A 16879-nucleotide genomic window follows, 5' to 3' on the forward strand; every position below is an offset into this window, starting at 1 on the left:
GCACAATTGGTATATTGATCGTAAAATATATGGAACGCAAAAAAATTATTTTTTAGGCACAATATTTGACAACTATTGGTCTATTTCCGTTAACTACATAGGTAATATAGTTTAAAAGTTTTCCTAGGCCTTAGATCTTGATATTTAATGAGGCAAATTGTTATTTTTTATGATTATTCGATATGTGTACTAAACCTTCATAGGATACCAGGTAGTGTATATTATGTATATGATTTCTTATAATTAATGTTTGCAAATTTCATGAAATTTAAAATTGTAAAATATATATAGATACATTTTTTTTTTAATAAGTTTTATTTTTACGTATAGATACTTAATTATATATAATTGTCATAACTTTCACTATACCTTCGTTATTTTATAAAATTAGGAAAAACAATCACTAACTACTCATTAGTGATGGTTTTCTTTGGTATTTTATATTTAAAAAGATTAGCAATTGTGTTATGGCAAAAATGGTTTAAAATTATTTTATTGACAAAAAAAACATACTAATAATATATATGTAAGTACATATATTAATTTTCAATCATTATATTTATGAGGTATCTAAACATTATTCACATAAATTAGTTTAAATGTCAAAATACTTTTATTATGTAAATACATACAAGGTACTTTTTATATTATATTTGGATGGTGTGATATTTAAATATAATTTGTAAAATACTATCAAATATTATATGTCTAACGTTTAATAAACACAATCATGAGAAAAACGGATTGATTATTTTTAAACTTAAATAAAATGTTCAAAGTAGTCTCACACAGTTTGAACAATTATTAATTAATTTATGTTAAAATTAAATGCTTTTTTTTCGGATACATTTCGTTTGATATTAATTATTAAAATGTTTATTTTTTTTATGAAAAATAAAATTATAATACAAATTAAATATATTAAATTGCATCTAAAATGAATAAATTTACTGCTTTAAAATGATTAGGTATCTATACAATTTTTTTGTAAATTAATTAGTTTTGTTTTATATGAAAAAAGTACTGTATAATATAAAATAACTATATCTACTTTACTGCCTAATTATTTTGTATCTTCAAAATCATTATATATAAAAGATAACATAATAAATTATTATTATTTTCATGTACATAACATGAAAGATAAAAGTTCAATTTCATTGAAACGATAAAATAGCAAGCTGTTTCTTATAATAAAGAAATTAAAATAAAAGTTAGGAATTTTTTGACCCCAATTACATATTTCAATATATGCAATAAGTAATTATTAAATTTAAAAACGGTTACTGAGAATTGTATACATGGACAAATTAATTGTATTGTTAGCGTTTATTAAAATAATTATAATATTGTAAAAACGTCAATACTTATAACACATAATAACTTATTTGATCAATGGTAAATCAATATATGAACATAAAGTGATAGTAATATTTGTATTGCTTTGATTATCCAACACATTCCAATACTCCATTTTAATTAAATAATTTATTATGTGTATATTCATGTACCAATACCAAAATGAACCTTTATTAATTGTGTGTTAAAATGTAAACTTCAACTTTTATAGAAGATTAAAAGAAACTGAAGTTTGATTTTTAAAATTTTAAAACTCCACTTACATACGATCACAATATTGTTTAATTAAAAATAATTTTTAATTTTTATCATAATAAGGTTGTTTACTTTTTTCAGATGCAGATTTTTCAAAGAAATATGTATCGATGATCGTCGATTTTAATTTATGAACACTAAAAGTGGTTTCATATATGACCGATAATATAGTCGTTCCGACATACTTTTGTACATTTTCATTAATATGTTTATTATTTTTAGGGTAAATATAAACACGGGTCTTACGGTTTATACTGATATTATTATTATTATATATATATGTTCAAGGCCGTAACTATATTCACCGCTAAAATGTTTCTACTTTTGAAAATTTCGGGGGGGTGTCTGGACCCCTGGACCCCCCCAGTTACGGCCTTGTATATATGTTACCGGCAATATGGATAATCTGGTATTTTGCAAAATGGCATAATATAAAATGCCAAAAATCACTCGTCGATATACATCATACGAGCTTTGCCTAGGTACTATGTATAATGCCAATCGTGGAGTAGGCAATATGAAGAAAACTAACAAAATTGGACATCGCCTATTACCATGGTATATGGTAATAATATGGTATAAGTCGCTGCAACGACTTAACTTATCGTTTATCGTAAATGTGCGTTCACGATTTAACGCAATAAAGAGTAATATTCTTTCACTACTATAATAATAATTCTGATTTAAAATATTGAACGTATTAATAATTTTATTATAATATTGTAATTTTTCTCATCATTTTCGTGTCTCGTTTTGGTGTTGCAACTATGCATACCTACGATTTATATGAAGTCAAATTTTTATAACAAACTACAATTTTTTTTAAAAAAATTGGCCACTAATACTAGTTTTTTATATGATGAACAATAGAATGAGTTGATAAAAATTGAATCCACAAGAATTGGCCAAAGGTTTTTAAAATGTGTTTGTAAATCCAAGTGTCAAAATAAAAAGTGTATTTGCCTTAAAAATAATATTTTGTGCACTTCAATCAAAATTTCACTTTTCTACAACATGTTATAATAAGTAAATATCAAGTAGTTTAAGTAAAATATTTATATAATACTAATAATATAATAATAGATAAAAATTAAATTTTATCTGTAATATGAGTAAAAATGTATAATAATTATAAGAATCTTAATGTAATATAACATATAATAAAATGTTTTGTACTTTGCCTAAAATGGGTCGGCAATTTGCATAATGCCTAGGTTAGGAAAGTGGATACCACATTGCTCATGGCTTAAAATGGGAAATTTTATGAAAACATTAAATCGCAAATAATACTATATTTTTAATAATAATTAATTATATAAATTTAATCCAGCATACCTTACGAATAATTTGTTAAAGGGGGTCCTTTTTAACCACCATTAGAAGTAGGGGGACTATCGGCCCCTCTGCGTTTCCTCTCACTTTAACCTCTGACTCTGCTGTACATTAGGTGTCTTTTTTATTACTGTAGAATCCGCTTATAACAATCTATAAGGGACCTAATGAATCGGATCGTTGTATCCGAAATTCGTTGTATTCGGATGAAGAAAACATTATCTACGTGAGATATAAAACCGACCAAATACATGACTAGGAATCGTTTTAATCGGAATATCGCTGTATACGGCATCGTAATAAGCGGATTCTACTGTAGTTAATATTTCGAAAAACACCGATGAGGTTCTCTCCAAAATATTTTTCTCAATAAATTATATAATAAGTATTTTTACTCCACACTTTTAAACCACTTTTTGATGGCGTTTTGTTTGTTTTCCGTGGACGTGTCTTTACTGCTGAAAATGACCGGTGTAACGTCTTCTTAAACAGCGTGACACTTCTGGTTATCACTAATCAGTATTGTTAAGAGAAAAATTACTTATAAAAAAAAATAATATTAAAAATAAAATGTTTTTTTTTTTGTTACCAATTTAGTATATCGTACTTGTCCCACTGAAAAATACGTGTAGTGTAAAATATTTGTTTTTAACCAGATAGCAACATGCTAAAGGGGTGCAATACCACCTTAGCATCCTCCCCCCTCTGGATCCACGCCTGGATCTTATAATTGTTGGCCTTCCATTGACCCTAGTTGATAAAATATCCTAGTTCCACCACTGTAGGTGAGAAGGTATACTTATAAGTAGGGCTGGGATTTTGATGCAAATGCATCTTTTTTTCTAATGTGCTAATAATACGTAGGTCCGTAAGCAGAAAATGTTTTTCAAGTGATACTGATTAATTTAATGTAGTTTTCATTTTGTATTATTTTACATATTATGACAAATATAACTTAATATGCATTTTGAGGGCATAGTTTGTTGTTTTTATGGAATTTTTTTAGTCTTTAGAGTATTTACATGAGTCCAACAACGATCAAATTTAATTAAAGTTAAATAAAATGTACATGTAAAGTAAACAATTAGGTACCTATTTTATTATTATTATATTAAATAAATATATTTAAATATATTTTGTGACATGATTTTTATAATATTGTTTTTAAACTATAATAAATACATTTTTTAAACGTATTTTTACAGTCCATTTTTTTTAGAGCATTTTTGCTATTTTTAAAGCTTTAAAATCCCAGCCCTACTTATAAAGTAAACTTAACAGTTGAAAACTTGATGGTTAAATTTGTATACCTGCTATAGTTATTAAAAAAAAGATTAAATAATACGAGAATTATTTATTAATTTAAATAAAAATAAGACCTTACTTTCCTGAAAGAATATCTCAGATAAGCCATTTAAGCGCAAATTTACGTGGTTATAAGATCCGTTTTGGAATGACGTAGAGTAAAAGTTCATTTCTAGTTCAATCGGCACTCGTATATTATTCCATTTATAATATCGTAACAATTATGCATCATGTTAATTGAGTTTATGCGTATTGATCACCATACTATATTGTTAATTTGAGCATTTATTAAACGTATACTGTGCTTTAAATTCGTGTGAACTGAACTATATTATAGCGAGTATAATACAAATGGAATGAATGCGACGTTCTGATCAACCTTCACCTTAGATGTTGATGGGTATTCAAATCGCAATTATTGTCATAATTGGGTCGTATATAATGAAATAAAAAAAAACATAGTACGTAGTGCTTATAGGTACGTATAGGCTATGACGTACGTTTGATGTCGCGGTGCAACAATTCGCACTATAATTACCAATAATAGCCCACAGATACTTCCTGTTGTAATTATTATTATTATTATTATATATTAGGTAGGTGGATAGGTACCTATGAAAGTCGATTGAAATAATATAATAAAAAAACGATATTATGTAGATAAATCAGTAAATTAATAATTAGTAGAGCCTCTTATTATTATCATTTTCCCAAGACCCAATATTTAACTTTAAGCTAACGTTTTCTACGAACATCATAATAATAATAATATATCTATACATAAGGTGTATAATAATTGAAATGGAAATTAATTGTACATACTATCGAATAGTTGTCATTTAATCATTTAATGTGTATAAACCACAAGCATATCATGTTTTTGATACTTAATAAAAAATTTGTATACGAACTTGGGGGGCCTTGGACCAAAGTAAATTTAAGGGCCCACTCAATTCAGGCTACGTGCTTGACTAGGGAATACCATTTGTTTGGCGGAAAGAATTGGCTGCCGTGTAAATCGTTAAACTATAATGTGACAATCTGCAAGAATGCGTATTTATGTGGTACAATAACTCGGCCAAGTATGCGTAATGGACGTAACCAGTAATTCAAGGACTTAATATAAAATGATATTAGGACAAGTGGATGCTAAAATAACCAAGTTGGATTATTGACTTGGATGAATAAATATCATATTATTGACAACAAAATTCATGTAGGATACGGTACGGAAACATGTAGAAAGCGGTTTTGAATTCGAAGCGCATTAACATCGCTGTCGTGGATGACCGAAGTCGAGTTAATAATCGTTGTCAACTACGTCATTTTGATTCCACGTAATTTTGCGCGTCCGTGGGCCGTTTACCGCGTCGACGGCGGCTGATGCGCGCGCATTCAATTGGCCATCGTAGCCGCCGCTACGGTCAAGATCGTCGGCGGCAAGAAGTAAGACGACTTGTAACCGAAACCGACGACGGACAAATTCCAATCGCCGCCGCCGCTGCCGACACTACCGCCACCACCTAAACCCCGCCCAACGCAAACTCGTTGGACCCGGCCAACCATCATAGGCGACTGGCAGCTGACGATCTCGTTATCATTCCTACCGGTTATCATAGTTGCTGCGTTGTAGCGAAGCCGCCGCCACTGATTGATTAGAGGTTATGAACTTTTTGTCCAGCGATTAAATCGAATTTAACTTTTTTATTATTATTCATTTTAAACTCCTCGCAGTGAATTTAAACTATATTTTCGTTGCTTGACATTCGCCGTGTCTTGTGGGCACGTTGTCTAGTCAATATTCTGTTTTTCCTCTCTTTATATTTATTTAAACTATGAGTAGATCGTTGTGTTTAGTACATACCGCCAGTTAATTGTGCTCGTTGTTATCGCCTTTTCATCAAATGTAGTGAGTAATTGCTGCCATCAACGATATGTAAAATGTGTTGATTTTTTGCGGTGAACATATATCGTGTATTATCGGGGTTTTCGAAGTCATAACAAAACAATTGTTCAGGTTTGTATAGTTTAATTATTATGGTTACACATTTATTTCCGTGTAGCCATCCCCAAGTGTTGTATTATGTTCTTATTCCATTGGTTTTATTCGCCATATAATGCTAGATACCTCATTCACGTGTAAGGTGACAAAATATTTCTAAGGTTTTTTTTTATTGTTGCAACAGCCATATACTATCTGAGGAGGAATTTTTCAACTATTTGTGTTTACATTTGAATATGGAGTAGTAATTAATTAAATACATAATAAGCTGTGGTTAGCTGCTTCTCTAAATATGTCATTAGTCTAGCTTGCATGTTAAAATATAAAAAATAATTCAAATAGGTAATTATAAAATATGACCTAAAAATATTGAAATATGCCCAGGATTATAATTCTGAAACAAATTAATTTCATTAAGTATTTATAAAAATCAATTTTTAAATACTTAATACTATGATTATTGATTATTAATATTAATAATATTAAAGACATAAATACCTAGCTTCTAAAGTTGTTTTTTGTTTTGTAAGACATCCATATCATGAAATGTTCATTATTTCCAATTAAATGTTAATTATTTTATAACAATACTATGCTTAAAAGTATCGTAATGAAACTTAAAATATAACATTTTTAATATTTCTCATACATTTTTCTATTTGCCTTGAGAATAAAAATCTTTAACTACCTACTATACTACTACAAAACACTGATATGTTGCATTTGTCTATGCATGATTAATATTTTGGTGTTTTAAATAAAAATAAGTATACATTTACATTTTTATTCATAAGCATGTATAAAATGGTCCAAAAAAGTAAAATGTTTTCTTAAACAATTTAATTATGAGTTGAAATTATTTATATTTAATATCAAATATATTTTCTATTATTATATTATTTTTGAAATTATATGAAAGATTAGAATCGTAAGTCTTGTTCCCGAGGGTTATTATTTTTAATTACAATGAATATTTTGTTGTAAGCTTATATTAAATATTACTTATATGAAATAATTCTATAAGTTAAGTATTTAACTATTAAAAGTATTCAAAAGTAAATTATATAAATAAATATATTATTATAGAAAACTTTGTCATATTTTACAGGTACATAATTATATTTAAATGTTTTCAATTAAGTATTTATTTAACTAATAATTTAATATACAATAAAAACTATCTGTAGTAAATAAAATAAATATCAGTTAATATTTTTCTGTTTTAGTTTTTTGTATAAAAATTAAATGGTTTATATTGTATTATATTATATTGATATGCAAGTATTGTAATTGTCTGTTTTTGGTTAATATCCACTTTTTTATTAATAAATCAAATAAACTATATCTTGTTAAAAAATCTACATTATTTTAATAGTTATCATGATTACGTAAATAGTATTTATGAATCAAATTTACTATATATACTGATTTATAAATATTTTGATATTAAATGACTAAAATCTAATGACAAATGAATACAGTATTGGTGTAATAAAACCCTTTTTTTATACATTTAGTGTAAACTAATGTATTCTTAAATATTTTATATAGAATTCAAATTTAATTTAATAGTTTAAAAATTTTAATTTTATTTATTATATAATTATTTTTTAACCTAGATTATTATTAGTTTTGACTGAAATGTACAACACATTTAGACCAATTATATGGTGCAATATTATGAACAACGTAGTCAGAACAGTATTGTTCCTTGATTCTCAAGGTTTTATATTCAGATTAATTTAGTTAGGTTTGAATATTATCACAATTTTGGATTTTAATTATTATCACAAAGTTGCGTCTTAAGTATGTTGGTAAGTAATAAGTGAAGCTCAATGAAAATAAGTAAAAAGCTGTAATTTTTTGTCTAAATTTTACAGTGTATTTTTCAAAATTTTACTGCGTGACTATAGTAAAATATTTATTTTTATTTTACATATTTAAATAGTACAAATTTGTTTGAAAAGTACTTAAAATATTTTGTATCTATATAAGCTTACATTTTTAACAGACAATACATATGTGTATTTTATATTTTGAATTCATCATATTCAATGGTAGAGATTTAATTTTATGTATATTATGTTATAATATATATGTTAATAATTAATAGTCTAAAGTTTTATAAAATATTAAATATTTATATATATATTGAATATTTTAATGTAAATAATTTGAATCAATATAAAAATTAAATTTGCTAACAATTTTTTCTATTAATATTATATTAAAAACTTAAAATAAACTTACTTTTTACTTGTACTAAATTATACTAAACATGTATGATTCATTTTTATCATTTTTTTAGCATTGAAATATTTCATGTTCATATAAAATGTTAAATATTTAGTAAATTAATTTTGTTTAAAAAAAAAAAATGTACTTGAAATATCATTAATTATTATTAGAAATATTTTTTTAAATGTTGTGTTATGTAAAATTTACTTTAGCAGCTTTTTTTACTGTAATTTGTTGTTCTATTATTTTACCTTACCTTTAATTACTAATTTTTGTTTTGAAATATTTAAAGAAAAATGGATATTGTTCATGGGTAGATGTTACTATTTTGAGTCAAATAAAAATACTGATGTTTTGTTAAATTTAAACATTTATATTACGAGAAATATTTTTTAACTGGGTACTAAAAATACTAAATTAATTTATTATACTCTCATAATAATAACATTTTTTTCTTCATTACCTACTTAAAAAGAAGATTTAATTATTATTTTTCACATAAATGATATATTTTGAGTTAAATATAATGTATTATATTTGTAAAGTGTAGTTTGTAACTCCAAAGAAAAAATTGGAGTATATTCTTTTGTCTATTTTTTAATTATTATAATTGTATAAATATTTTGAAATAACGTTTTAACATGTTTAAGAGCTAATAATAATTTGAGACTTCTAATTTATGACATTTTAGTTATTATTAATTTATTATAAAATATAATTATTATAAGTGGTTTGTTAAAACTACTTTGTAAATTAAACAACTATAAATCATATAAAATTAATATAAATTTCAATTAAAAAAATTTATCTTTATTTTTAGTATTGGAAAATAAGTTTCTTTTTAACATTAAAAATAACAACTAGAGTTTCTGATAATCATAAAAATGAATATGTATATTTATAATACAATAAATTATTTTTAATTATTTTTCAAATTTGTGATAATGTTTGGTCAGTTTAAAAATGAATTAGCCAATAAATAGAAAGCATTTCTTTAAATCCTAAGATTGGTTTTTAATAAATGTAATTACAATAAATGCTTTCTTCAATTTTCTCTATTCTTCACTTTGTCTTTTAACTCCCTTTAGGAAGTCACTCCAGTACTTTTTAAACTTAAGTGCGCTTACATTATGAATGATCCATACTGGAACGAAATAATGTGGTATTGATAATATCGTGAACAATAAAGTGCAAATTAGTACGATTGAACAAATAGAAAACGAATTTCGTTCATTCGTTACTTTGCACTTTCTTGCGAATTTTATTGGAAATAAAAAATTGTATTATTTAATAGATTACTAATAGACTCATATTTATTATTAAATCACCAAATTGTTTTCCATACACCCCATCCTATAAAATTATTTCCTGGATATTTGGAAATAATATCGTCAATATTTTCAGAAAAATAATCTCTATAAAAACGCTGTTTTCAAATTTCACAAAAATTTCAATGTAATTTTTGTAATTTTCGTTTATTATTAACGAAGTAATAAATAACAATATTGGATTTTTTAAAATTTTTTTTAAATATTAATCAATAACATAAAAATATTTCTTTTTGAATTATTGAGTATAAAATGCATTAGGTGGTTATTGATAACTGTTTATTTATACGTATTATAAATCATTTCATATTTAAATACCAATATATATTGTTAGAAAAAATAATTGTAATAGTACTTTTATATTATAGAACAGAACTTCATAATTTATATGGTTTATTAATTTTCTAATATTACATTGAAACCTCTAAATACCGGACACCCTTGGTCGCTGAAATTTCGACCGCTATTTGGAAGTTTCCGGTAGTGAGAAGGAGAAATATAATATTAGAAAAATAAAAAATTGAAACTATAATTAAAAAATGTATTTATTTATTTAAAATTATTTATAGATAAACATATGTATATAGTAAATTTAATTTATTTTCATGTGTTTTTAAAAATGTGCAGGTAAAAAGAAAAAAAAATGATAATACAAAAATTAAAACTAACGTATATTAAAAAATTCATTTACTTTATATTGTTTCGTATTTTGACGCGAAGTCATTTCGTCGGTTAATGCATTTTCTAATTCCACTATGCTGGAAAATAATGAAGTATATTTCTATATTTTGATAGAAGAAATGTATTTACGTATACCCTTCACTGTTGCCAATGCCTCCTTTAGACTTCCAACGTAAATAAAATAAAACTAAAATTAAATTTCCATGACTGAATGGATAAGGTATAACAGTTAAATAATGTAATGGGTAATATCAATAAAATACAATTTACGAGTGTAGATTTTAATCTAGACTTTCCACAATTATTTTTTTAAATTTACGATAGATAAGTTGAAATTCCATTTAAGTGTGTTATTTAGAGTGTCCGATATTTAGAGGTTTTTCTATAGAAAAGTTGTGAAAATGTCCTCGTTTTCTAAAAATTTCCACTATTTAGAGGTGTCCGTTAAGGGAGGTTTCATTGTATATATATAGTAGGTAATAATGAATAAGTGCGCGATAAATAAGGTTGTTAATGCATATTTTATTCGTATATGATTTTAAAAATATTATTCATTAATGCTTATAATTTTCAACAGATTATATTTGACTAAATTTATTTAAAAAATAATCAGTTTTTTTAGTTTTACAAGAATTTGGCTATATATAATCAACAAAATAAAACAAATAATGAAAATTATTATAGCTCTGAACTGCACAAACAATTACTTTTATTGTACCTATCATTCGATTAATATATAAAAATAGAAGAAAATAACGAATAGTATTATTGGTTATGAGACGTAGTCAAAGGTTTAGATTTTAAGGTCATAAAAAACAGAAAATTTAATCCATTTGCTGTTCATAACTGATAAATCGGGTGACTTTGATTCCCTTCTTTTCGACCTCTACGAGTTTCTTGATAATGCCAATGATTTATTATTTATTATGCTTCTGACCTTTCATGTATAGAAACATAAGTTTGCTTCGATGCTTGAAGATGTTTTTTTAGTGTAAGTGATGCTATTTAAGAATTGAATTTATTATTTTAACAAGATTTTACTTTAAAAATGGGTAAGATGTAATTTAATTAAATATAAATATATTTTTGTAGAGATTTAATTTATGTAGTTTTAAAATTTTTATTTCATATTATCAAATGTTAAAATTTTGTCATTAATAAACAACTGTAATTTGAAATCAATTATTTACTTTTACAAATTTCTCAATTAGTTTTTGTACTTGGCCAAAATTATATTAAAAATAAAATACTAATGAAATTTGTTTTAAAACTATAAAAACCTCAAAAGAAATATCTGAATTTGAATATAATTTTTTGTAATTTTTATTAACAGATTTATTTCCTTTGAAAATTAAAATATATTTATCATTTATGAATCTCATTTAGTATTGCATCATAAATCAAAGATTTCAATACACTCTGTAACTTGGGATGCTTATTTATGTAAAATCGATTTTAAAAAGTTCGAAACATCGTAATAATAATTTATGAAATATAAATTTTATAAAAATACAATATTTCTATATTATAATTTAATAAACCCGGTTATGAATCAATTACATATATACTTTCTTATGCTTATATCTTTCCGTCTATCAATTTTTTTTTTTTTTATTGTGGAATGCTTTTTAATGTTGATTTTCCCTTTATATGTAATAATTTATATTACTATTTAAAATGTTATAGGTATTGTGTATAATAATTAATAAATTTAAATTAAAAAGAATTATATTATTTAATAACGCATATCTAATTCGTATTATAGACGTAAAACAATAATTGTTTTAATTAAAAACTATAAACAAAAATTTTTATAATGTGCGTGCAGTGATAAACAATTTTCAAATTGTTTTGACAGTATATTTGATATTTTTTATTGATTTTAGAAGATATATACAAATATCAAAATTAATTTTCAATTACAAGATTTTTTTTGCGAATAGCACAAAAATTTAAATTTTTGTTCTCTTGGTTACAGTATAGATAGATATATGTTGTGTAGGAGTGCTCGTGAAATTGATTTATAGGACTTTAATCTTAGTTTCTAAATATAACTTAATAACTGAATAATTATTTTGATCAAAAAATTATTGAAATCATACTAAGTATATTTTATCGGAGAATAGATGATGTATATTTTTTTTTTGATAACATTTATTATTTTTATTTTTTAAATATCCTTTCGCAGTATAATTTATTGTGAGTTATATATTTAAATTATATTAAAATGTGTTTGTGTTTACCCGTGATATTTCACAATTTCACTTCTTCAAAATCACCGTAGTATCTTGGTTCAGAAATCTTTAATTATGAAACCACATTTATACCGCACAAATAAATAACTTTAGTTTTTATCATCAGCAATCACAATAACTGTTCCTCCTTTTTTTTTATAAAAATTTGTTCTTATTTAAACATCATTAAAATGTGATACTTGATGTTTCTTGTTTCATTATTTTTATGATTTTATTATTATATTTATTATAAATTGAATACAAAAATTATATTGTTAACAAATTTTTATTATATTTTTATTTCGTTATCGTTAGTATTTTTTTGTATTTAATCGTTATTATTGTTTGCAACTTTAAAATTAGTAATTGAATACCATTTTATCATCGAGACTTATTATATTATCTCTAATTAAGTGCTCCAAATAGAAAAAAGTGGATATCAAGACTTTGGTTGTTATCTATAATAATCGTAAGACAAAAAAATATTATTTATTTTTAATTTTTTTCGTCAATGGACATTTTTTCTATGAATCTCTTTATTTTGGACTTTGTAATTTACCTGACAAAAAATCTTTAATTCGAAATCGGTCGTACAATACATATATCTTAATACTTGAGGCTACGTAATTTATTTAGTTTTATACATAAGCTATTTATTTATATATTTAAATGTTTAATGTTGATTATAGAATTATATTATCATAATGTCCAAATTGAAAATCCGGTTGTATTGGAGGAAAAATTTGTTTTTATAAAGTTAACATATTTAAATTATACATTTTAAGTCATGTTTTGAAATATATAATTAAAAGTTAATGATTGTATTCAAAATTAAAGTCAATCACTGTTAATTTTGGTTGTCTTTACAATTTTATTTTATTAATGCTTATATCATGTACCCAATTTGTTAGGTTGGGTCCATTATGGGTTATAGGTTATCGTGATTTTTTTTTTTAATGAACCATGTAACTTTAACGTATAAAGTCTGTATTTCTTGGCTAACATTTGCGCAATAGATTTAATTAATCATTCGTTCTATACTTTTATCTATTGCTATGCCTTTGTATTGCTGATTGTAGGTGAATGAATGACGTATAGAGTGTTTTGATATTTACGCCTTAAATATTATTTTAATTTTCAAAATATTTTTGTATACGAGATATTAGTTGTTTATTTTTTGAAAGTTTAAGTAAATATGCATAACTATTTAATAATCAAAATAAATCTTAAAAAAATTCAATATATTTAAAAGTATTTTTAGATTGTTTTAAATTAGTTTCAGTTAGTTAATTTATGTGTCTTTGAGTATCAACTTTGATTTGATTACGTTATTTTGTTTTTAGTTAGTATATTAATTTATGAGATGCTAGGATTTTCTTCAAAAATATCTTCTCTTTGATAACTCTATTATGGGGAGGTTGATACATATGCTATACATTTTTAAAAAAAAATGTTAATGTATGATTATGGGTTTTAGGCGAAATAGTGTAATGCATGTAGAAAAAAATTTATAATTAATCAATTTTGTCTCTCTTGGATATCATACATCACATAACAACTTAAATCGTGTGTGAAATTCCCGTAAATTTGAATAAAAAAACATTACTTTAAAGTGTTTAAATATAAATATAAAAAATTAGTAACTTGTAAATAAATATATTTAAATTTGCAAATTTGCACATTTATACGAGTATGTCAAAAGGAGTAAGCGTGTTTGTTAAATGGTCTATATATTATTCATTATAATAGTATGTATACCATAATATGGCATCAGTAAATTGCTATTTATTTTTAATAATTATGTGTGCTTAAAAATTAATTTATTTTAAATTCAAATTTAAACTTTCATATTCTCTTCCCGAATTTAAATTTTATTTTATCAAAACTTTTTATATTGCAAATATTATATAATTATAATATATATATTTACCTAGATGTATAGATAAAATATTTAAATGTTTTGAAGTATTAAATATTTAATATCCATATCTTTTATATTATATATATATATTAAATATATTTTAACTTTTTCATCCCATGTTAAATAATCCCGTTCCTTTATGTCAATATTTTAACGGTTTCCAAATTATTATTAAAAAAAAAAAAAAAAAAAATAGAGATTATATATTGGTAAATTTATTTATTTATCATGTACCTACAATAAATGTATAGTTAAACAATTAAGAAAAAATTGAAATTAAATGTTTTATGATTCCATAATCATTATTATATTTATATTTATATATTACATGATATTGTTTTAACACGGTTCCCTTCACCAACTCTTACAACGTACAGATTGAATACTTTTGATGAATGTAAAAAAACTGGGCTTTTTATGTACTAATTTTCTGATGATAACATTGAAAATATTGTGGTTTTTTTTACGTAGTTGCTTCAACTACTCATCTGATTCATCGATTTATTTATTTTTTATTCATTTATTGGAATTGAGTAAGAGGTACGTGAATTTCAATTTTTTCTTTTTTACGGAAATCAAAACTAATTTTACTATTATTTTGTATTTCTTAGTTATTTATTAAGTTTCCAATCGTAGAATTTATTGATTGAGAATAGTCTAAGAGCCCTATAAGATCCAAAATTATGATTAGTTTTAACACTAAGGTATTTTATATTATGATTGATTCCACTTGGGTAAAAAATGTTTTGGTCACAATAAATAATAATATTGGTATTTATTTTATGTCTTTAACTTTCGAAATACTCGTCTAATCTTCTAAGTTTTGTGCATTAATTCATATTTACAATACACTTATACTTAATAAAAAACATTTTTGACTCGAACAAAAATCCATGTTGTTCTATTAGTTTTTGTATTAAAATCTAGAGAAAAATACATTTAGGGTTATAACTTACACATAGATATTTTTGTCCATCATTTACGTAAAATCTAATTTAAATTTAATAGAGCCAAATTTGTAGGTGTTTAGAACAATTTCATAGATAATTAATTATTAACTTATAACCTTAATTAAAATTAAAAGATACAGGTATAAATTGAGTTACATATTTTAATTATATTTACATTTTTATACAATAACAATTTAAAAAAAAATCAATCCAATTCCTAGATAATATTTTCATCTTATAATACATTAATCTATTGTTAATTACTATATTAACCTACATTTTTGTTTATATTTTTATAATTGTATATTATATTTTATATTTTGTTAATTCTACAATGTATAACCGTTATGTTAAACTATTGCTTATAACGCTTACATAATAAATAGTTGTATGTATTGTAATTGTCATAAATGCAAATAAGTAACTTATTATCCTGTCATCTTTGGTTAGTTATTTTTTTTACTGGTTGTCAATTCAATTTTTTTATTTTTGTTGATACGCAATGATTATTTTATTACTAGAATAAAAATACTTTTAAAAACTATTCTTATTATTCTATTGCAATAAATGGTACTAGTTAGTTATTGCCTCGCTTACGCGTTTCAAAAATGATTTGCCCATTACAATTTACAAAATGAATTAAGTGAGGGTTAAAACCCACACCTTTTCCATATTTTTTTTTTGAGTCGCTGTCGGGATTTACATAATTGTATGCATGATTTACTTTAATTAAGGTACCAGGTATATAAATTTATTGTTCTTCAATTTAAAATAATAAACAATATGTTTGCAATAAGAGTATTTTTTTCAATCACTAAGAATATTAAATAGTAATTTAACGGGTCGTAGGTACATTTTTCAGACTTTCGGACAAAATCCAATAAGCAGTGCTTGACTTGAAAATTAAAGTTGAGTTATTTTGACGAGTTACAAATGTTGCGTCCCTACTTAATTAAAAATTGAATATAATCGTGTTCACCCTCTTATGACAACCTCAAACATGTTACTACCAACTATCAAATATTCCATAAATTATTATACTTACTTCAAAGTTTCAATCATAACCCCCAAACAAATAATAAATATAATATTTATATATATATATGTTTTTTGTTCAAAGAGGTTAAAATTCTAATCATAACAAAAATAAATATATAATATTTACCTATAATTGGTACGCAATTGTGTATGCTAATAAAAACTATCGATGTTGATGTTTGATTATTATCGTTTATCATGTACCGTTGTATCAAAAACTAATACTTAGGTATACC

At 23.9% G+C, this 16879-nt stretch overlaps 1 protein-coding gene across 3 annotated transcripts in view; it reads left to right on the forward strand.

Moving 5' to 3' along the window:
- Nucleotides 1-5902: 5902 nt before the first annotated feature.
- Nucleotides 5903-16879, forward strand: part of LOC112691621 (acetyl-CoA carboxylase) — a 43081-nt gene continuing 32104 nt past the window's right edge. Inside the window, exon 1 of one of the 3 annotated variants that reach the window (XM_025565943.1) lies at nucleotides 5903-6268. Coding sequence is in view for 1 of the 3 variants with exons in the window: in XM_025565942.1 (XP_025421727.1) it covers nucleotides 11549-11552 (4 nt within the window). In the remaining 2 variants the exon portion in view is untranslated. Of the gene's footprint in view, nucleotides 6269-11420; nucleotides 11553-16879 lie in introns of those variants that run through there. The other 2 variants (XM_025565944.1, XM_025565942.1) reach the window with 2 other exon arrangements.

Source organism: Sipha flava, unplaced genomic scaffold (genome assembly GCF_003268045.1).
Source record: "Sipha flava isolate LNK unplaced genomic scaffold, YSA_version1 65_pilon_pilon, whole genome shotgun sequence".
NCBI lineage: Eukaryota > Metazoa > Arthropoda > Insecta > Hemiptera > Aphididae > Sipha > Sipha flava.